Source organism: Carcharodon carcharias, chromosome 5, assembly GCF_017639515.1.
Source record: "Carcharodon carcharias isolate sCarCar2 chromosome 5, sCarCar2.pri, whole genome shotgun sequence".
NCBI lineage: Eukaryota > Metazoa > Chordata > Chondrichthyes > Lamniformes > Lamnidae > Carcharodon > Carcharodon carcharias.
Genome location: NC_054471.1, coordinates 135,889,504 through 135,914,292, shown reverse-complemented (window position 1 = coordinate 135,914,292; position 24,789 = coordinate 135,889,504). Strand labels below are relative to the sequence as shown.

At 39.8% G+C, this 24,789-nt stretch overlaps 1 protein-coding gene across 1 annotated transcript; it reads right to left on the bottom strand.

Moving 5' to 3' along the window:
* Nucleotides 1-14,804: 14,804 nt before the first annotated feature.
* Nucleotides 14,805-18,791, bottom strand: marcksa (myristoylated alanine-rich protein kinase C substrate a). Its single transcript, XM_041188322.1, has 2 exons — nt 18,328-18,791; nt 14,805-16,802 (listed from the first exon to the last, which is right to left on the bottom strand). Exons 1-2 carry the CDS (start codon nt 18,424-18,426, stop codon nt 15,912-15,914), a joined length of 990 nt encoding a protein of 329 aa, XP_041044256.1. The 5' UTR covers nt 18,427-18,791; the 3' UTR covers nt 14,805-15,911.
* Nucleotides 18,792-24,789: the final 5,998 nt, after the last annotated feature.

The window sequence follows — 24,789 nt, the reverse complement described above, 5'->3', positions numbered from 1 at the left end:
CTGAGGCTCTAAGCTCTATAAGCCTCTCCAATTCTTTACTTCACTTTCCTCCTCTAAGGCACGCCTTAAAATCTACCTCTTTTACCAAGCTGTTTGCTATCTGCCCTACTATCACCTTACATGGCTTGGAGCCAAATTTTGCTTTATAATACTCAAGTGAAGCACCTTGGAATATTTGATTGTTAAAGGTGCTATATAAATACAAGTTTTAGTTGATAAATTTATTTTAAACTGAATTAACGTTCTCAAACTGCTTTGATGGAATTTGAACTCGTGCTTTCTGGGTTATTAGTCCAGTAACATATCAACTTACATTCTATACCAGTGATAGAAATGGAGCAGAAGAGCTATAAATTAATGGGAGTCAGTGGAATAATGGTAATGTCACTGGACTAGTAATAAAGAGGTAAAAACAAAAAAACTGCGGATGCTGGAAATCCAAAACAAAAACAGAATTACCTGGAAAAACTCAGCAGGTCTGGCAGCATCGGCGGAGAAGAAAAGAGTTGACGTTTCGAGTCCTCATGACCCTTCGACAGAACTGGCCCTGGTTTCTGTGTGGTATTGTAAATAGGAGAGTCACTGGTTTCCCCAGACAGGGCTAGTGGAATAGAAGGTGACATGACTGGGGATCCAGGCTCCTTGGCCAGGAGTTCTGTGCCCCCAGGCAGGAATACCAGCCTACTGAATTGTAGAACTGGGAACCGCCCAGGTTTCCAGACCTGAATGTTAACCTGGAACCTTGGAAGTATAAAAAAAAGTTAACAGTTTTCTTTAAGTTCCCTTCTAAAAATGGAATTGGCACATTCCATAATTTGTGGCTTCCTGGGGCAGCTTTATGTCCAAAACGTGTCCTTGCTGGACATCACAGGGGCTAGAAAGAAAACAGGGCCAGTTTGATCCCAAACTTGAGGAGGTGCAGCAGCCTGAAATCAGGGCAATATACCAACTCCTTGAGGGATTAAAATAGTCTTTGAACCTAATTGCCTCTTGGTCAATCAAGCCCTGGCCACAGGGTTTTAATAAGAAGATGCATGAGAATATGAAAGCAAGCATAGCATTAAATCACTATTAGGAAGGGAAAGTACCATGGTAACAAACATTAGGTACAGTCACCTCATAAATGAATATCTGCACAACAGCTGTGCAGCATAGACCACAATAATTGTTGATGCAGTGGGTCAAGAAAACAGAGAAGATGAAGGATGTTTATTGGAGAGAGGTAAGGATCTTTTAATACCCCCAAATATTTGACAGTTTTTTGCAGGTAAAAGGAAGGCATTGTGGAGTGGGGAAGTGAGAAATGTGTTTGAGCTTAGATGGTTGTTTCTCTGATGAGCATGTTTCTAATTTCCCTGTCAGCTTCTATGAACATCTTAGCAATTCTTCTGCCTCTTTTCTTTGGTCTTCCAATGTATCCATTCCAGATAGATTCCTTTCTCCAAAGTAATGTTAAGCACAACACAGCTTTCTAGAGACTTTGCCAAAGGTCTTCCAATACTGTAGATGGCCCCCGACCTGCCTAGTTTAGAAGCATTGCTTAAGAATATCCATGGTGTCTCAATAATTGTCCTGTGGATCCATGGCCTTGTTATATCTCCTGCCTGCTGGTGTGCTAGGATAAAACCAGGTAGAAATATGTAGCTCTAATACCCAAGGAGCCTGCCCTGCAATCTGACTCTAAAGACAGGGCTGAGAATAGAGGACTGGTACAAAATTATGGCATCATTATTATAGCTTGGGCATTTGGAGTTAATATCCATAATGGAGTGGCATTGGTTGCAGGTCACCTATGCATCAATTGAGTAAAATCCCTTTTAATCCATATCAGCAGGCAATCCTAGCTCCCAGGAGCTTTGCATTTTTTAAAAAATCCAGTATTTGAACCTATAACTTCAAGGGTTCATTAAGTTTATATTGCTCTCAGCTTTTATGTGCAAGGCAGCCATGGTTTGGTGCATGCCAATTAATGTTGGGAAGTGTGTGGTAATATTTTTTGGAGGAAAAACAAAGAATGGGAGTGTGTACTGAATGAAAAAAATACTGGCCAGGATTTTTTGGCTCCTCATGCCCAGCTTTGGTCCCACCAAACTGAATGGAGATTTAAATGGCTCTCTGCATCTGCTGGGGGAGACACGCCACAGCAGGGTCATAAAATCCTGGCTACTGACTGTGGGTGAACAGAAGCCGAGGATTTCAACATCCAATTTCCCATGAGTAACTGCAGGCAGAAGAAACCATTAAAAAGGCCAATTAAAAAAAATTTCATGGGATGTGTGCGTCCCTGGCTAGGCCAGCATTTATTGCCCATCGCTAATTGCCCTTGTTTAGGGGGCACTTAAGAGTCAACCGCATTGCTGTGGGTCTGGAGTCACTTTTAGGCCAGACCAGGTAAGGACAGCAGATTTCCTTCCCTAAAGGGCATTAGTGTATAAGAAGGATTTTTACAACAATTGGCAATGGTTTTGTGGTCATCATCAGACTTTTAATTCCAGATTTTTATTGAATTCAAATTTCACCATCTTCCATAGTGGATTAGAACCCAGGCCCCCAAGAGCTTTACCCTGGGTCTTTGGAATACTAGTCCAATGACAATACCACTATGTCTCCCCCTAACCTAAATAGCATTTAGGTTTTATAATTAAGGGTGTGGAGTTAAAAAAAAACAAGGACAAGAGCAAAGAAGCAATGATAATTTTTCAAAAGCAATTGTTAAGCTACATTTACAGACCTGTGCACTATTTTGGTAGCTCCATTATAGAAAGAGCATTGAGACTATAGAGAATGTATAGCACACATTACCAGAGTGATAACAGGGGTGGGAAACTATTGTTATAAGGACAAAGAATACATGTTAAGACTATTTCCACTTAAGCAGAGATGAGTAAAAGGAAATTAAATAGAGGTTAATAAAATTATGAACAGTTTTGAACAGGGAAAGGTTATTTCATCTGTTTGGGGAGTAAGCAATGCAGGGTTGTGAATTTAAAACTATCAATAAAAAGAGCAAGAAATTCCTTTAAATGGAAAGCTTTAAAGCTTGGAATGTTTGGGGGTAAGTACCATTGCATTTTTTAAGGGAAAAATGGATAAATATTTGAATGAAAAGGGAAATACTGGGCTATAGGGAGATGGCAGGCTGTGGGATTAGTTCTAGAGGTGTTGGCACAGAATAATAGGCTGAGTCCTCAGTCTGTACTGTAAATAGCATTGTTGTTTGATATGTATATGAGTCAGAGAGAGACAGGCAGAGAGGGGGAATCAAAAAAGCATACAGAAGATGAAAAGAAGGAAGTATGATTGAGGAAGTGGCAATAAAGGGAAAAGAAAAGTCATGAGAGCAAGGAAAGGAAATTATGAAAGGAATAAGAAAAGGGATAAATAAAAGGAGAGAAAAAGTCTAGTAAATAAAGGAAAGAATAAAAGAGAGGAAATGAGAAAGAGGAGATGAACAATGTGCTAAGGAAGGGGCAGGGAAAGATGGAATGAGAACAAGACAGAAGAAGAAAGGAGAGAAAAGCTAGAGAGTGATACAGTAAATGAGAGTGGGACTTTGTGAGAAAATAAAAGAGAGGGAGAGATTTTAAGTCATATTAACCTTTGGGTTTCAACATTTATTACATTGTATACTTGAGGGTTGATATTGGTTAGAAAAGTAGTAGATCACGTTTAAAATTTGTGGCACTTTGCCTGTGTACTAATTCTATTCCCAACTCATCATTTTTGAAAAGTTGGCCATCAAGTCATGAGAAGCTTTCCGTCTGGCTTCCTTATGTTCGATGCAGCCCCACATCACTGCCTATGTCAAGCAAATAAAAAGACATAATTGCAATAGTTGGTACAACATTACACTTTAAAGTGATCCAAACTTGAAATTGACCTATACTTGGTTATTTCTGAGTTTTTTTTTTTGCAGAAATCATAGAAAATGATCCTCTAAACATTGGTGGAAAATTCCAGAAACAAATGTAATAGAAGTAAAATATGACTTATTCAGTCACCATGAACAAGTGGACCTAATTATGAACAGATGTAATCATAGAATATGATCCCCAACATATTGTTAAATATCCCAGAATCCCATGTAATAAAAAATGGAATTTGAGTTATTCAGTCACTGTAAACCAATGGCCCTGGTTATACTAATTACAATAGCAACTCTATGTGAAATCTATCCGTAGATGCTATGCTTATTTGACAGACATTTTGAAAGGACGAGGTTCATTGCAAACTTCAAATTGTAGTTTTATAATGCTTGCGTTTCTGGGGGCATTTTATTAACGAATGAGATTCTGGCAAACTGATCAGAGGAGTCGATCAAGAAACTTACACTTAATGAAAAAATCACCTATTGCAGTCTGGAATCCCTTGGAGGTCTAAAATATCACTGGCTGCCTTGTTTGGTTAAGTGTTTACAATTTAGATAGGACTAGGTTTCAAACAGCGTTGCTGGATAGAAGTGAAGACAGGAAAAGAGTGATGGAGCACAAGAAGCTCTGTTTATATATGTGGATTTGCTCTTTCTGTTGTATCTAGCTGGTTTGCTCAAACATCTAAATATCTTCCAACTTTTTTTTAAACTATAATATAAATAATTATCATTAATAAAAATGAAATGTATGTTAACAATAATTGATGTTTCAGATAGAGACATCCTCTTGAAAATAATTCATTAATCCTTAAAGCTTAGAGGAATTGTCTGTATTTTTACTGTTATGACCTTGCAGATTATTACATTTTTGATGCTTATATTTCATATTACTGCCACAAAATGTTACTATCTTAGAAAATACGTTTTTGAAATTGGTGGCAGTTATGGGGAGCATTCAAAATGGCTCATGTGGATATTCATGGTGGTCATTATAAGGGGAGGTAGTAGTAGACTTTACTGTATAGCTTTCACACCAATCTAAAATTAAACAAGATATAAAGGATACATATTGAGAAGTTACAGGAAATATATCTGGAGGAGTGGACTGCACATATGTGCCATGGGAACAAATTATATTAACATGGTGACAAGAGTGATTTATTTTCTGTATCTCATCTTTACCCTTAAATGTATTTAGTTTAGATTGCAGGTAGTGTTTTTGTTTTCAAAGAATTCAAATAGCTTACTTTAATTTAACTTATTCGTACAATGACGTGCACAGCATGCTTTACTTACTTGAATTAGTACTGCAGTCTATTGCAGGTCAGTGACATTGGCACTCAATGTGAATTGTGGGCCTCACAAGCAACTAAGAAACTCCATAAATGGAAAGATGGAACGAAGAATGGCAAATAGTGGAGGAAGAATCAAAATGCAAATAAAAAGGCAGCAACATTAAGAGGACGGATTAGGAGCTATGGAAAGAAACACTTGGATTTCTGTAGTTCACGACCATCGAACATCCCAAAGTGCTTTACAATACTGAAGTACTTTTGCAATGTAGTTGCTGTTGTAACGTAGGAAATGCGGCAACTAATTTTCCCACAAATAGCAATGTGATAATGACCAGATAATCTGTTTTTGTGACTGCATACAATGTAGAAAAGCATTCAGAAAAGGGAAAAGTTGAGAAAAAAATCGATTAGGCACACTTGGTAACATTGAAAAATTACGTGAACAGTAACACTGCAGGACTGCCCACAAGTAGCATAAACAGACTTATGACACAATTTAAACACTAAACTATTGGATTATATCCTTTTTTAAAGTAGCAATACTTTTCAAACGCTAAAGTTTCACAATGCATCAATCAAATAGGAATAGGATAGTTGTTTATTAGGAAAGGTAGTTGATGGCAGGATTCATTTGGAGAAGGGATCTCAAAAAACACAACATATTTCTGCATAAACAGAATGCTCCTATATATATATGTATATATATATGTATCTATATGTATATATACAGCCAAGCCCTTCATCCCAACACCCCCACCCCACCAACAGTAAAAAAACCAACCATTCCAAAACAGAGATTATTCCCGTGATACCCCACACCACCCCACCCCCATCCTTCAAAGTGGCTGAACAAAGGATTAAAAATAGCTCAGTGTTAGCCTAACTATTTCTTTCAATGCAAATTATCCTGAGATGCCAAGAGCCTCCAGACTGGTATGTACAAAGCAGTACAAGTGTGGTTGCTCAAGTCAACTGCAGGTTCTCAATGTATGACAACAGGTAGAACATGCCTAAAGGAGAAAACTCTTAAATTTCAGAAGAACAATCTGCAGATTTTCATGATTTGCAGGAACATTTGTGTTTCAGCAGCTTTTGATATTGAAAAACCTTTGTCCTTTTGATTTGAACAGCTACTGTTGAATTCTGTTCAAAATAAATTAGCTTTACTGTAGTACCAGTACCTGGGTTTGACTCTCAAATGAAATAGTGTTTAAATTTTGATATTAACTGGCATTAATGGCCCAAATCTCCACTACTCACATGCCAATCACTCTCATCTGCATTGTCCCTAATTTGCTGCATCCCCAATGTACTAAATTCTAAATCCTTATCCTCATTTATAAATCTCACAACTATCACCAGTCCCTACCTCTGCAACTTCCTTCAACGCTAACCCCACACCTATAACCTTCAGTCATTGGACTCTGGCCTCCTGTGCATTTTACTTTCCCTTTGCTCAAATATCAACTGGAGGCTTTAGCTATCTCAGGGTTATTCTCTGGAGCTTCCTTTCAGTCTTGCTCTATTTTTTATTTCAAGAGCATCCTCAAAAAATTTTGACAATTTTTTCATCACCTCTCATAGCTCATTTACTGCCCCTTTCCTCTTCTGCCAGATCCAAGATGGTCTGAATGGCCTTTTGTGCTGTAAAGTTTTATTGTTTATGGGATATTCTGCTGTATTAAAGACATTATATGGATGTAAGTAGTTATTGTTATTTACCCCTGTGCTCTATTTAGCAGTTAAACAGGTATCACATTTAAGAGGACTTGCATTTAACTTTTACATCTGTGATCTATCACCCTGAGAATGTTTACATTTAGACAACAGTCATTTTTTGGAAGGCAGGGGCAGGAAAAAATAAACAACAATCTCTCCATACTGCAACTGACCTCCAAAAGCTGGTTTATACTCACATACCATAGATTTTTCCTTACATAGCCAGGCAGGTTAAGGATCCGCATTGAGGCATATTCTAAATCCAGTAATTTGAAATAAGCAACATTAGAACATAGGAAATGAGTGCAAAAAAAATCAGATAATTTAAAAACTGCTTAATTCAACTTAAGTGGAATGTAAACCCAAAAATTGCAAAAATTCCACTCCTAGCACAGGATCTTGCTCAATGGTTATCCAGATTGAAGATTCAGGTATGGAGATCAGTGAATCCATGAACAGAAAATTCATCAGGAATGGAATTTTATATTTTCAGGCAACAGTATTGCATTTTTACAGATTTTTTGGAAGTCTTTTGTAATGAGCAATGTTTTGTCAAGAGCTTCTATCTCTGGCCAATTTTATCACACCCTGGAGGTATTCTCCCCGCTGAGCAACACTACTTCACCCAAGTGGCCCTCCTCCATGTGTTGGCCAGACAGCAAGTGCTTACGTGGTATTTGATAATGTAGGGCATGATAGACAAATCTTATCTAGTCTTCACCACAAACTTGCTCCTGGGAGAGTTTTTTCAGGAGTAGGAACCCAGGCAGTCATTTCCCTCCCCTTCTACCAAGAGCAATTATAGCACCAGCGCTACCAGCTAACACAACATAGGCAAGCGATTGAACCTTATCCCTTCAAGGGCTCAGGTCCACACAGTTACAGCATTATTTTACTGAGGCATCAAGGCAACATTTCTGCAACCCATTTTTGATTTCAAAAGGCCAGATAAATTCTGCTTGATCATTTCATTCTTCCACCACTGTTGCAAGTCCTCTTTTATATTATATATTGATGTCAATTTCACATTCTAAAATGGAATGTGCAATGTCTGCTTTTTGCACAAATCAGAGTTTTGGGGAAAAAAGTCCACTTGTTTTATGGTAGAACTATTTAGCAGTATCAATGGGATAGCAGCACTCAATCCACCTGTGCAGGATCTCATGTTCAGCACAGATTCTCAACTTCAGGAAGCTCAATAAATCATTCATGTGCATGTTTTTGGGCAATCACTGCTAATTTGAATCAGAATTGTGTTTTCAGCAACTGAACATTTTCCTTTGGTGTAGTGTACCCATTAAGGGGGTCTATTTGTATCTCAAAATATAGACCAGAATTTTACGACCTGAACAGGCATAAAATCACGCGAGACAACGTGGGGCGAGGGTCCTGGCGTCATCATGCACATACGCGATATTTTGCTCAGCGGGCACACACAAAAATCGGAAGAGCGTCTGCAGACAATTAAGCTCATCAACTGCCCAATTGTAAGCGATTTTTCAGGGCTCGTCCAGCCTTATGGTTGGCAGATGGGCCACTTATTCAGCCGGGCTTTACATTTTTGACAAAACCTCGTCCAAGGGCGGGATAAGATCTCCCTTAGGATTTAAAATAAAAGTAAATATCTGGGGACTTTTTTTTTTAAATGAGGTATGCTTTCGGGTGCTTGGTTGTGCTGCATGGACATTGTTTGCAGAATTTTTGTGCTTTCTTTTATTATTTGGAGATCTGCAGCGCCCTGAGGCAGCTGTCTGCCTTCAGGGAGCTCAGTGGAAGTGCTCACCAGCGGCCGTGGTGATGTTGGCACCCGCCCTCTTCCTGCTCCCACCAGCAATGCTGAGCCTTTTTCTGGGCATATTTCATGCTAGCTGGCCATTAATTGGCCAGCCAGCGTGAAATTGCTGTCAGAGGCTGATCGCGGTCGGGGAACAGTTTCCCATCCAATCCCGGGCCTGCCAATCGTGCACACCTCTTGAGTGCAAAATTCAGGCCATAGTATTTTTTTTCTGAACGAAACTAAATGAGAACAGTAGAACTGAATCACAAAACCTCTTAAATTATAACACTGGGATAGCTACTGAGATCAGGAATGCAGCCTTCTATATGTTCAAACATAACACGAACCTGCATCCCACCACTGGATGGCACACCATTGCATTAGGATAATAATACATCTATTTCCAGGTACAAACCAAATAATAGATTGTTAAAACTTAACATGCTGAGAATTGAAAATATAAATGACAAACTCTCTTGCCTGGAATAACCTACATAATAGGAGTAAATATGAAATGATTTAACACATTACAATGATCTGCTTGAATGCACCTTATTTGCAGATTTCAAGAATTAGATTGCTTCTACAGAATTGTTCACCATTTTAAAGGAAATCTTCCAAGTCCATCGACTGCTGGACTATACAATTATGTTTGCCATGCATACAATTGCAGGAGTTGCAAAATATTAGACAACTGTAACCTTTTGTCATTTTTGACCATTACTCCAATTTGGAGATTAAATTAGTTATAATCTCACACACCCTCATATCTCCACCTGGACTAATCTCCTCTGGAGACTGCCTCCTCAGCCCTCACCCTTTTGAGTCCACTCAGTCCAGTTTGGAGTTAAGTCTGAAAAGAGGGCTGTGTAGACAAGCTAAAACAATTTAAACTGCATTCCTAATGGTGCGAAACAATGGGGTTTCATTACCTCAGTAGTCCCAGCAAACAACCACACCTATTTTTGTTGTGATCACCCTATTTATTTTACTTCAGTAGGGGTCAGTTGCCAAGATATCTGCTAAGAAAATGAGGGCAGTTAGCAGGCTAAATTAGTAGCTATGTCAAAACACCAATGAGAGAGGGGACCAGGAACCAAGCTTTGCTTTCTGCATCGAACAGAAATAAAGTAAAATATATTGGGCAGAATTATCCCAGATACTAAGTGTGGTAGCAGGCAGGAGAAAGGTTTTACCTATTGGCCGAAATGGCGGGTTTTCGTGCTATATAGTCCTAATCCAGCCTCATTGATTATGCATTCCTGGCAGTTTGCTGGCAATCAGCTAGCCACTTCCTCACGCTGGGCACCATAATTAAAATGCCACCGAGCACACACCTCTCAGTGCTTCCAGCCCAAGACTGCTGCACAGAAGACATGGCCCCAAAAGGCAAGAAGGCTGCAGTCCCTAATTCAGTGACGCATCCTTGGAATGCCTTCTGAACACCCTTGGAGCCTGTCGCATGTTCTCTACCCAGCTCTGGCTGCAGGAGGCCCAGTGTCACCATTCTGGCTTGGGAGATGGTTGCAGAGTGGTCAGTGCCAACACTGCACAGAAGAGGTTCGCCATCCAGTGCAGAAAGAGAATGAATGATCTCATCCGTGCCACTAGGGTAAGACAACTTTCTCATCACCGTAAACTCTCACACTTACAAGTCCATCACACATTCACTGGCATCTCAACTCACTGCCAGCTCAAGGGACATCACCACTCACTCTCTCACACACCCTCATATCTCCAGCTGGACTAATCTCCTCTGGAGACTGCATCCTCAGCCCTCACCCTTTTGAGGCCACTTGTGCAGATCAACGTATCCCCACACACACCCTGGGATACACCCCTCCCCCAGTAATACCCTGGCCCTGCAACCTCTTCCCTTTCCTGAGGCAACTTCTCCCCCTTCCCCAAGAAGCCACCCCTGCATTATAGCTGGTCACATAAGTAGAGACCTTCCCATAAGCCCCCCCTAAAAATGATGTAGTCCTGTCTGCGAAGCCTGAGGCTGATGACCATAAGTGCTGCCCAAAGCAAGGTAGGCAAACAAACCTCGAAGTTCCGAGCAAAGTGCAGCTCAGCAGGTGCATGTCGCTTATGTTCAGTTGTGAAATAAATCAGCATGCATTCATGCCAACATGGCTAGATGATCCAGCGTGGGAGGATGATTCTGGTGAGCTGGGCTTACGACGATATGCTAATACATTACAATGATGTTACCAACATAAGGCTGCAGGAAACACGGCCCACTATTTATGGGCAGACCGGGCGATTACAAACTGGTTTCACGATGTCATGAAACTGATTTTTGGCCTTCCTGCCCTATTGCCCGTTCATGCCTGCCAGTGGGCACAGAAAATTTCACCTATTGTCTCTCAACTCCCACCAAGGCTGTGTAAGGAGGCTTTAACTAGGGCTGACAAATTAAAACCCACTCCCTTATCTTAAAAACTAAGCATTGACCAGAAAACCAAAAGTACTGAGCATTCTGGCATCCGTTTAGTTTATTGTTGTTTGGAAACTTTAAAACGAAAGACTGGAAGTCTAACCTGTTGAATCGCGTGTTAAACAAAATACTTCCTAATCTTGTATTGATTACACCAGAATGTTTTCAGTTTTGCCCACCAGATTTGGGAAGCGCATGTGAGGACATGCATGAAGAATGTGCTATGCAGTTTAGGTCACAAAGGAATGCTACGGTTACATTTCTACATTACACAATTGTACAATTAGATATTGGGCAGAACAGGCAAACTGCTGAATGCAGCAAATTTGGGGTTGATTTTAACTTTAGAGTCGCCAATTGAGAGCTTAGCTTGTCCTAGCAGCAAAACAGCAACTGTGATTTGGAGACCACAACCTTATTTGTATCCAATGCAGGGACCAAACAAATGCTGGATTAAGGCTGATTACTACTGGGCCTGTGTTGAGGACAGAGCAGAGGGAGCTGTTGCAGAAAAGCAGTTCAGGCTATTGATAACCCCACAAAATTCTTTTGTAACTTACCTTTGCTTGGCTCCATCACCTGTAGAACTGATCAGAGAATGCACTCCACAGGCTTTGACCAGTTCTCTGCTAAAAGAGCAATCAGTCTCCTATGTATGTTATAGGTCCATAATTTGCAAATTAAAAGAGGCCTACAGTTTCTTTGAGGCAAACACTTCAACCACAGGCAGGACAATTGCAGAGGTTAGCAGCTGTTAAGGATACCATGTATATATATATATATATATATACACACACATACATACAGGCCATTACTGCCCCATTTTTCTAAACCAAAAATTAGCCCTTTAGAGCCTTAAGGGAGCAACACTGAACTTGGGAAAAAAAATCCTATACTGTCCCAAAAGATGTAATACTGACCCTTTTCCTATCTAAACTTTGTTAATTTTATACATGGTGATATGAAAATATAGCTATTTAGGAAACCAGTGCTGGAGGAACAGAACATTCAACTGCACCTGCTACAAAGCCTCACCCACTGGCAACACATACCTAGCACTTTGCGCATCATTTCCTTATAGGTTCTCCCAGTAAGCAAGGCTTTGCATGAGAGGTGCTTGCTATTTGAGTGCATCTACTAATCACAATCAAGTATTCAAAGCAAGTATAACATGGCCAGATGATGAAACAACACTCCCTCTAACATATCCCAAGTACCTCAACAATCTCAGAAGACTACTACACCACACATTTCAGCCCTACTAGGAATCAGGCTGTCTTAACAAATTCAATAATCATTCAGTTGGCAGAGAAAAAAAATTAAATCAAGCCAGACTTGATTTCAGGTCCCAAGGAGAGCAATACTCCTCCACCATTAAAGTATCAAGTCTAACTTTCATTAAAATATGGTTTCTTTAACTCTTCCACATTCCAAATCTTCAGCCAAATTAACATGTACAGAAACTGCTGGCAGTTGTACATCGAGAAAAGTACCTAAAATCTCTCTCCACCCCCAACCCTTTTACCACCATTCTATATTCCCACCACTTCAAACTCAACGCTCTGCGATTTCAGTGGATTGGGAACATTTATTTAGAACACTTGCAGTAAAACCATGAAACATGTTTCAATATAGTGGTTGGTTGATGCTTGCCTTGAGAATTAGGTTGCAAAAGTTCTGCTACTTAACAGAAAATGTCAGGAAAACTGTAAATCACCATCTGACCTTTAACACAAACAGGAACAAGCTCCAGTAACAATTGTAGGAAGTGTAGCAAAGTGACGTATTTTAATTTGGAAAGCAATGAATCAAACTTACCCCTAAATTAAAGTAGTAAAGCCCAAGTAGTATAACCAGGGATTACAAACCTTTTTGGACAAAAGTACATTCATTTCCCTTAATGGCAAAGTAGAAGCATCATTTGTCAACTGTAACTCTTGAGTTTGTCTACAAGTAATACTGTGGGCATGGAAGTTCATTAGCGTGGTCAAATCATTAGGATGGACAAACTGCTTCCTATAACTTATCTGTAAAGAACAATGGTTATATTAATCAAAGAAATTGATAAATTGTATCCAATTTGGGATTAACACCTCATCAAGCAAACAATATGGGAATACAACACAATTTTAACGAGTTAGTATGCTGAACATTGTAATTTTAACGTTTTAACTTTAACAAGTAAAAGCTTGAGGCAACAGAACATTACCTTTAATTACATATTTCAATCATGTCCATTAACAGAATACAGGAGTATATACACACATAAACCTCAACAGAAGTGATTAAACCCACAAACATTTACATTAATATCTTCCCTGTTCTAGAATTTTGCTTGTGCTTACAGATGGCAAACCAAAGCAGTCGTAAATTGTTACTCTTAACAAATTATGTAAACCTGCTTTAAGACAACCGCAGATTTCCCGAAGAATGACGTCTTTCTTTGAGCTCAATTACCCATAAACTTATTTTGCAAAGCATTTGGTAACAACTTTTTTTTTTAAGGTCGGGAGAGAGGTCAGAAAGAAAATGTCCCCGTCCAGCAGTTTTCAGATCCACAAAACAATTCTCTCAACACCATTGCCTCAAGTTCTAAATGGCACTGTGGACAAAGGCTAAAAAATCTAGTACTTCCAGAAGGGGTGGAAAAGCACCGAGTGTGCAATGAGGAAAAGCTAAAATTCAAATGCCTGCAGTCACCACCAAAAAAAATTGAGAACTGAAATATTTTCATCTCAATTTTATTTTGCAATAAATATCGTCTTTTTTGTAAATCACTAGAAAATACACCAATTAGATGCTATTAACCAATTCCAAAATGATAATCTAGCTTGTCTTCAAGATTGTAACCTGCTATGCACCATGGTTGCCTTCCAGATAGGTCAGCCAGTTAGTAGCAGAAGAGTGAAATCTCATGTTCACAGGGAAGGTATTTAATTGCTCACCTACACCCACTTTTTGAAAATTATCCATCCTATTATTTTGTACTGGATTCAACACAAGCCCAAAAGATTAGTTTTGACAACGCATTCTCTAAAACAATTTTACTGAGTGGTGTGTAATGGTGGCCATTAACTCTGTTTGAATTTACTAATGCCTTCAAAATTCAAATACCCATATAAATTTTGCTTTGTAGTTTCCATTGCAAGTTCATAGTCAATGCCAATTATCATGATCAACCAAATGTTCAGGTGTGCCTAAGCCTGCTTTGCCACTGGTGACCAACATTTAACATCTTAAAATGAAAATGCATATCAAAGTTTTAACCAACTGGATGAGACCTTGCAAATGCTTATTGGTTTTTCGTGACTTTTAGGGATCTGATTTCCAGCATTTCCTTTCAAATATTTTTAGGTTTTAAATGCAAGGCAATACCCCTTTCAAAATTAATATATAGAAAACATCCTTACCAATTTTAGTGGGACAAAAGTGCATCAAAAAAAAAGGCAGTTTAAAAAGGATTGTTTTGTTTTTAACAAGTGCATAATGTTGATTGGGAGCTCAATGAATAAAGCATGCACTTTAATCGATCTGCATCTGATTAATCTTTTATCTCCCTCAAAATTGTCAGTTAGAACACCTTCCTCCTTTGCATTTTCAGCTGCGATATAGCAGATCGATTAACCATCCTACGTTTAAACGTGACCATGAACTATGCCTCTAAACTGGAAAACGAGCCGAGTAATAAAGAACACTAAGTCGAAACTTTATTCACATTTATTTTTTCGCTTTTAGTGTGCTCACAGAAAATTAGAACACCTTAAGCAGAGAAGTTTAATAGCAATTTTGTAAGCAAAGTTACATTCCATTTCTAAGTCAAATTGGTCAAAGCTTCTCCAGTATTTACAAAAAACCATGATAGACAAGATGCTACACAAAACGCATTGCATCTGAAGAGTTTTCCCAATTGTCAAAGACGACTGAAAAAAAGCATTAACTGCTGTAACCAAACATACAACAGTATATAAACAGCAACCATTCCACTTATCACAGCTTTTCATTTAAAATTGTTTAAAAGATCTTCCAAGATGACTGCAATTTTACAAAATGGGCAGGGTGAAGAGTTGCAAACTTCATGTGCTTCTTGATATTAAGTTTTCATTTATACATAATCACAGTTAAAAACACCCTGCTGTAATACATAATTACACTTTAAGGTCATGAACCAGCAATAAACAATAACGCCTATACAACTTGTTTTTTTTTCTTCTACATATCACTTGACTTGTACAGCTAAAAATGAGATAAGTGAAAAGTTTCTATGATTTAAATGTATTACTAAAACTATTGATTTTCTGACACGGATTTCCTTGCTTTCTTGTGTTCAAGACTTAGTGTTGTAAACTGTATGGATTACTTTTGTAAGATTTGTAATTTTATTTTTTTTTTAAAAAGACTAATCCTTTACATTAGTTTGTGGCACATTTACTTGGCAACTACACCACTGCACTGTGGTTCCAATATTACTTCATTTACATTTTACCCAGGATTTACCCACCCAGATTATCCACACCATTGGACGTGTCCATATATTGACCAAAAAAGTTTAAACTTTTGTATAAAATGATGCAAAATATGCAAAAACAGTAATACTGATGCAAAAAAAAATGACAGAGCGAGATTCAGGGCTCATCTCTGCCTGTTGGAATGGTGGTAACAGAATGAATGCAATGGGATTTTTTTTAAAAAATAAAAATGCCTTTAAAATCCCTGGTTAGACAGTTTTCCAAACCAGTACCTGGCACCACTCCAACAAACAAACATGGAAAAAGGTCCTTTGATTATCACTCCAGTTTTGGGCTTTTCCGTTTACTCTGCTGAGTCGGTAGTGGGTGGTGCTGGACTGGATTCAGATGGTACCTCCTGTGGTACAGCTGGCTCTGGTGCTGCTGGTGGCTCTTGGACGGCTGCTGGTGCTGGTGCCTCTTGCTCAGTTGTAGAGGCTTCAGCATTTGGAGCTGGGTTAGACGAAGCTTGCTCTGCGGTGGGTTTTTCTTCATTGGCTTTGGGCTCATCTGGAGATTTGGCTTCTTGTACACCCGCGCTTTCAGGAGCCTTCTCTTCAGCTTTTTCTTCTTGCGAGGTGCTGGTCTCCTCTTTCTTTTCCTCCGAGTTGGCGGCGGCTGACACAGGAGCAGCATCTCCTTCCTGACTGGACTTGGGCTCCTCTGCCTGAGTGGCCTCCCCTGTAGCAGCGGTGGCGCCTTGTTCCTTCTCTTCCCCAGAGGCAGCAGGAGCAGCAGCGGCGGCGGCTCCTGCTTCGTTCTCGGCGTTTTCCCCGCTCTCTTTCTTGGCTTTCTTAAAGGAGAAGCCGCTGAGCTTGAAAGACTTCTTGAAAGAGAAGCGCTTCTTCTTTTTCTTCGGGGTTTCGTTGTTAGCCGGGCTGGCGGCGGTGGTGGAGGCGGCCGCCGCCGCCGCCTCCTCGCTTTTACTGGCGGGCTCTCCCTCGGCCGGGGAGCTGGTCTCTACCGTCTCCCCATTAGTCTCCTGAGGCTTGGCCGCAGCTGGGGTGCTGCCGCCGCTGGCCGGTTCAGCGGCCGCCGCCGCCGCCGCCGCCTCCTCCTCCGCCGCCACCTCCTCCTCCTCTTTGCTCTCCTCGGCCGGGGTGGCACCATTGGCCTGAAGCTCCTCTTTCTCAATGGGCTCGGCGGCGGCAGCAGCAGCGGCTGCGTCTCCATTCACCTTCACATGGCCATTCTCCTGGAGATGAGAGGGGGTGGAGAGACACAAACAAAATGGTGGCTTATTAAAACACCGAGCAGACAGAGGCGACACACAAAATGGCCCGACATTGGTTACGTAAATGATGAGGGAGGAGGGTGGGTGTGAGGGAGAGGGAGAATGGAGATGTTCTTCCCTTTTCCCAGCACAGGCTGCAGCACCGAGGACATGCAAACGTTGCAGCTGCCCGGCTTGTGTGGTACTTAGAATGGGAAACGGCTACAAGGTCAGGAGTCGCTTGAATGCATCCTGACACCCGGCATCTGCTAGCAGGAGTTAGAAACAATGCAACCCAGGTAGACCCACCATCTGCTAATGGAACAGGAACCAGGTTCTAGTGTTACCAGTGATCCCTGAAGTAAAATGATTTGAGAAATAAGTCCCCCACTTCTTCCCACCCCTCCCCCACCCCGAAGAAAGCTAATTTTTCTATTAAAAATACTAAAAAATCATGTCTTTGCATTCTAATGAGCCATCAAGTAAACTGCAAAGTTCCTTTACCACACGTTACAGCGCCAAATCCACCTGGAGACTAATGTCGAGGCTTTTGTCCTTAAGTGTTGCATTCGATGCTAACCCGCAGCGGATCTTTCAGGAAAATCAAGCCAAGAGCCGACTGGCCGCTAGGAGGCGCCCCCCGGCCACGGTGCCAAGGCTGCTGCCGCCGCCGGGGAATGAACAGAGCATTCAGCCGCAAGCTGAGTCAAGCGGCACTCGCCGGCACTCCAGCCCAATCAGGAGCTGCTCACTCACTTGTCGTAGCATCAATAAACTAGGAATCCAGCCTTTATTTTAAAAAAAATACTAGTAGAGACGCAACTCTCCCAGATGAGTGTCGCTGTTCTCTCACAGCTGCTACTCCTATACCATGCCACTATCACAAAGGCGTGGTGCTAGACCCGTACGAATATCCCGCTTCTGTTGGCGACAGGAGGACTCACGCCTTTTAAACCCCACTCGAAACATGGTCCATAAATTTCACTGTCAAACACATCAACCTAGCACCATACACACAATCGACACCGCCGTCCAGACCGGCATTCATTCTAATTCATGGAGAAATCTCCACTCCAAAATAAAACAAAAGGACGTATCGAAATGGTCATGGACAAATCCAAATATGAAGGAGTCCAATATTTCTAACCGCCACAACCCAACGAAAACAAAAGCAACACGTTTTTTTAATCCTCACCGTACCAGGTCATTACTTTAGCCTCATCTTTCGATTAAAACGATATCCGCACTGCAAAATCATTTACAATTTTGCTTCCAGTTCCAATTAAACGGTGCGGCGGAAGGAACGCTCTGTTCTAAATCACTTCACCTAGCAAGATCAAACGTTATTTTTTTCAGGGAAAGGGGAAACCATCAAGCTCTCTGGTAGTCTCCGTGTAGGAAGACCATGTTTTCTACACTTAAATGCTCTTAAGTGGCGGTCTTTAAAAAAATCATTCCATCAACCCAATGCAAAAAAACCTAAAGGAGACGATTATAAAGTACAAACCTGGCCGTTGGTTTTAGAAGGCGATCCAGCTGCAGCTTCCCCTGCTTTTTCAGCAACAGTTTCACGATTTGCAGCGGTCTTGGAAAATTGGGCTCCCATGCTTGTACAACAAAGAAACTCCGAGCCAGCGAAAGAAAGAAAGCGAACAAAGACGCCTGGCTTTTCAATGCTGCACACACACACACACACACACACACACACAGGGACGGGCAGACAGAAGGAGGAGTGGAGAAAAAAAAGAGCCGGAATCACACCCCGAGAAAAAAAAAGTTTAAGTTCCCTGCAACAAATTCTATGCAAAACGACCAAAAAAAACAAAAAAAAAACGAAGGGGGAAAAGGCCACGTTGCAATGATAATAAAAAAGATCCTAGATTTGTAGCTTTTGCTCTTCGACAAGGAGGAAAATGGAGAAATCTCCCTGAGCGCTAATAACATGCAGAGTCCAACGCCCAAATGCATAGATGAATGGGCTACTTAGCAATGACGCCAACCGAGTCCAGCCACATCCAATCACAGCCTTCCGAATCGCGCCCACCGCCAATCACAGGCCACCGGGGGCGGAGCTTACAATTGTTGCAAACAATCAAGAATATTTTCTCGCCAATGTATCGCTAAAAAGGTGCAGGGGAAATCTGGGATTTCTCACTGGTTACATTGGGTTGCACTAGTTTTAGTATGAGATACAAATATATATATATAACATTATATGTCGTGTAGTGTTGTGGCATGTTAAATATGTTGAAAGTGCCTTCCTAGCTTTGGATTAAATGGCTTCACACAGCTAATTGGGTTTCAATCAAGGATGGTATTTTCTGATGCTGCCGATTTGAGATCTAGTTTACTGATGATAACAAAATCAAAGAAACAAAATCCCCGGAAGAAATACATACAGAGAAAAAGTGGTAAAGCACTTCTTTCCGCCTCATCAAGGAACTTGTTTAAACATTTGGACTGCTGTTCCTGCTTTTAATAACTATGTAAATAGCCACCGCCAAGGAAAATGTATTTATCAATGGCGTATTTCCCCCCTTTATGTTTTATGCTCACCATTCCGTTGATAGGCAAACACACGTCGTTACTGTTTCACAGTTTCTTCTGACTGCATCTCTTATGTAGATCCGAAATGGGTGGAGTATTTTCTTCTTTTTTTGTTAAAGCGCGTGGAATAAGTAAAGGGTTCAACTTTGGATTCCAGCCGATGAAGACGGAGTACGTGAAATGATTTGTTAAATGTATTCTCCATGCCGTTGGGTTACAATTGGATGTGCCATCGCCACCGCGCCGGAGTCTGCTTTTATAATCAGTTCGTCTGTTGCGTCTGGAGATGCTCGACAAATATTTCGTAGCTTAAACAAATTAATGCGAATAGACGTATGGATAAATAATTGATTTCTTTCCTCTTGTTACCACCCCCACCCCCACTTTGCTCCACTTGGTATGTGTAAATATAATTTGCACATGGTCCTGGGCTTTATGGTAGGTTCCAGCTTTCTGGTGATGACTGATAATCTGGTCTGTTAGACCGAGACAGTGGGTACTACCTTGACGCATTTTATCCCCGTCTGTGTTTGCTTTCCCCCTTTATTTTTCACCTAGTACATGATGGAGTCTGGGTTCAGCTCAATCCAAGCTTTCTTGCCTGCTTCCCTAAGAAGCGGGGCTGCTGGTTACCATGGCGACTTCGATCCTTAGTGCATTCAACCCAAGGATGACCCAAAGAGAATGAACGAAATGGATAAATTTGCAGTAAACCAGGTTTTGATCACACACAAGGCAAACACAATGGGACGTAAACAAAATAGAGCTTTATGCAGGTTGAATTAAAATTGATTGGGTCGGGACGCGTGGCTGGGACTGTGAAAAATTTTAACAGTAACCATTTTTCACATAGTGAAGAAACGACCTTTAAACTGAGGTGTGTCCTCCACCCTTTCCGGATCATTTAGGAGCAAGGGGTTAAGGCGGAGTAAGATCCTGGACTGCCATTTAAAAATCCGGCGAAGACATGAGGTGTTTCATTGGCGGGGAGATGCCACCAGATCCATCTCTGGAGAAATGATCTAATCAATATTTGGTCCAATAAAATAGTGCCGTGGTCTTGTTTACTGAATACCACGAAAGAAAATCTACATGGCAAGGACTAAGGGATAATTGATATTAGGTGGAATGATGTTTACATCATACAAAATTCAATTGTATTATATTTTGATAAAAGATCAAAGTCTAAATATCGAGTTGCTTTATTGATTAACGACTATGAAATGTTAAATGTGATTAGAATTGCATCAGCTAAAACCGTAACGCAATTAAAATATGTTTATTCAATCGTGTTTTCGCATTTAACACAAACTGCAAAAAGGTTTGTTTTATTTGTTGTAAATTTATGAAGATAGAAACAGAAGTGTTTAATCAAAAATATTGGAATGGAACTGGTAACCCAAAAGCTGGTATTAGATTTTGTTTGAACATCAGGTGGACTGCAGTTCCAATGTCACTCTAAAGTAAATGCCATTTTCAGAATGACATTTTGCAATCTTAAATCCATACAAAATCAGCAAAACATGTTAACCCTTGACCCAGTGCATTGTTTCACAATAAGAGAGGTGTTGCCTTCATGAACCCCAAAACTGGGAACTTACCAGCAAGTTGAAAGGACTAGGTCAGAAGAAAAAAAGGTATTTTTTAAAGGTATTATCTTTTTTTCAGCAGGACCATTGTAAGTAAAATCATATTTTATTACACAGGATTCCATTTTTAACAAGTGTTTTGGGATCAAATTCTATTTATAATTATGCCTACTGGTTTCTAGTGACTGAACATGTCATATTCCATTTTATTGCATGTTAGTATGAACTTTATTAGTGTTTTGGGGATTGTGCAACTCTGCCAGTTTTCCTGTGAAAACAGCTAATCTTGCTCTTTTTCCACTTGTGCCACTCTGCCATTGTTACTTTTAGTGTAACTCACCACAAAACAGTTTAAGGCATAAAGTATATTAAAAACAAGAATTCAATTTATACAGCACCTACAAGTTTTACACCAGTACAATTTTGCAAGTGAGCAACACTAAGTCATAGCCCATGGAAAGAAAGATTGGAGAGTCACTGAATGCATTTCTTTCTAAAGGTGACTGAGGCAAGTTGCACACTGACATCCATCCTATTCAATATCTTCTGATTGGAGATCATAAGGGATGCCAATCATGTTCTTCTGCCTACTGTGAAGGACAGTGAATATCATACAAGCTGATAGTCAGATTTAGGCCCAAGTATAATACACTGAAACAGTAAAATGTAGAAAATTACCAATGATACAACCAAAATTAAAGAATAGAAAATGATTAACGTGCCTTTTCTGGACACTTCTTACACATTTGGGGCATATTTCTTACACATTTGAATAACCTGCAAAATTCATGAATAAAACAGACTTTCACAATACAATATTACATGTGTACTATGTGTACAATTCCTAAGACAATCTCATAAAATTCAACCTTTCAAGTGAACAGGAGTAAATTTGAGTCTCTTGAGCAGAGTCCTTAATCCAAAAGAAGCATTTGATAATGCAGGTATTAATGCCAAAAAATTGGGTAAAATTTTACAAAAAGCACACTCCTGGTGAAATGGCTTACCTGCTTGGAGTGCATGTTAGAACTTAAGGTGCATTCTTACATAATTTTATATCTATTAAAATGAATGAATGGAAAATCATGAGGACCATACATCCAAGATTCTGGTATATGATCCTTATAGAAGAAATTTTCCACGAGGAGCTTGATTTCATAAAATTAGCTCTGTTAACCATTTTTCTCTTATGCACCTTTGTAGGGCAGCTATTAGTAGTAATGAATTAGTCTACTGCCCCCAGTCTGCAAATTCACATTTATTAGCATTTCAAAGAGAAACTATCCAGACATCAAGTAAACTTTGACTTAATTTGTTTCTGAATACAGGCCATGACATCAACAAAGATGGCTAGCCATTTCTCATTGAATGTTTAGATTGGTCTGGTCAGTATTCTGTATTGGTTACTAACACAGAAACAAAGAGCCTCTATCAGTCATCAGAAACACTCTAATTTTCCCTCTAAAATACATAAATGTTCTTATTTGATGCAAGGTCAACTTTTGTCATGCTAGTTAATAAAAAAAAATACAGAAGCCTGATGATCTCATGTACAAGTTTCGATCTAGGATCACAATTTTGGAATGTATGAAGTGCATGATCAGAGTTCTACCAATTACTGTAGATTCATTTTTACAGTTTGTGATGTAAATACATTAAATTTAATCACAGCAGTCATATCAAATGCAAAACTGTTAGATTAGGCTGCTCACCATACGTGGAGGGAAGTGGGCAGATTGGAGGACCTCAAAAACAATATATTTATATAGCACCTTTAACATAATGACATGTCCCAAAATGCTTCTATTTAATGGGATCTCCTTATCAGATTACTGCTAGGCCTGCCCAATGTGGCCTTTACCAGTTTAGACAGCCAACAATTATGAGAGTTGTTTGGCCTGACTGCCTGCCTCTCTTCCACAGTTACGTCCACAAGTGACTATACCCAGAGAGGGAGCATGCAATGTCTGTCCATGCAATTGAGGCCTTCTGTAACTGGTGGACACCAGACAGATTGGAGCACATCATCATCACCCTGGAAATATCATTTTAATTTGGTTTGTTAAGCTTCCTTTAAAGTTTTGTTTTTTTGTTACAGTTCATTAGTGCGTGCCCTTTAAGTGGGACATTCTTTACCACTTTTAATTAATTAAAACCTCTGATTGATTGAGTAAAATATTCAGAATTGGTTCAATAGGACATCAGAAGTCTAGACCTAAGTAGTTAATTCTATTTTCTGAGTTAAATTGAGCATTATCACATTTACTTGCTGCACTCTCTCTATCAATACAAGATTTATTGCTATTGTTTCCAGAGACTCCAGGTTTGCTTAAAAGGCTCTTTCTTGTGTACCATTGTTTACCCATTTATACGACTAAGAATTTAAAAAATGTCAGCTTTTTCAATGGGATTTGGCTGGACATTTTTAAGCCTGATTGACATTGATAGAATCTAAATAGTTAACAGCAGATAAGGAATAATAGATACAAGCTGTTTGTAGGTTGAGGTTATAACTAAGGCTATAAGTTCACAAGGTCTTCCTGGGTCTATCCACACAATTGTTATTGGTAACCAGGATCTGTCCAAGACTGCATTCTGAACAGAGTTCAGCCTGGTTGAATTGAACTGTAGTCTGCAGCAAAAAGCTATTTGGAAAAAGAAAATCCATTAGGAATCATTACTTGGCAGTTGTTAGGGATGCTTAATACACATATCTGCCCTGAAAGGGCAGAGTCTTGCTGGGGTACAGTTCTCCAAGAGCAGATCGCCTTCTGGTATCTCTGCAAGTGGCCATTTACAAGTCAGTCTTCAGGTAATTCTGTTTTTGTTATACAACAATTGTTGTCAGGTTGTTCAAGTGTGACAGATATCACAACGAAGTTAAATCCTGTACTCATCCAGACACATTCACTTTCTAGCAAGGGTCACTTGATTATGGTCTGGAACAGGATCCCTAACTACCAGCCCAGCTGAAATTGTCTGACATGCTTGCATTGTCACATGATCTGCCAAGATTTATTGTCTATCTCAAATTTGAATACTTGGATAAGTTATTGGAGGGCTGCTGTTGGATATAAAACAATATCTTAGTAAGAGTTGTAAATGTCAGGAGTGGAGGGGGAAAGAGTTTCAGATTTACAAAAGAATGCTTGAAATTGTTTAATGTATCTTTGAATAGATTTTATTTCAGATGGTTACACAGTTATACTCTGGTGTAACAATTTTTGTATCTCAAATGCCTTGTAGTGGTATTCTCTTGCTTTTCTAGGAACAGGCACACACATTTCCTCAACATTATAACCTAGCTGTGTAAGGATGGTGGCCTGCAACATTTCCTGGTTTACTTTACCTCATCATGACACACAGGGATAGTGTTGAATGCTTAAAGAGACAGTTATGACACAACTGCAATAACACTGACCTTCCACTAAACTTTTACAACAATGCATCTCAGATTAACAATATACCTCACACTGGAAAAATACGATCAATGCCTGAGACTCCATTCACAAATGCAGCTCTAATACAATATGACGTCACTGCAAATTAATGGCTACTCTGAATAAAGGGCATTCTATTCCAGAATCAAGGATATGTCCTTTAACTTTTTAGAGGGATTGTTTCAATTAATTTATGTTCAGCATTGAGCATGTTAACAGACACAACAAGAAACATGTCTCCTGCGTGCTAAGTGTAGCAAAATTGTAAATGTTCTTTATAAGCAAGTTTACAAATATTGTGGAATTGCAGTGTAACTAGATTTGAATTATAAACAGCGTTATTGAAGATTTTTTTAATAGTCTGCTGCAGATGAATTATAAAATTATCATGTT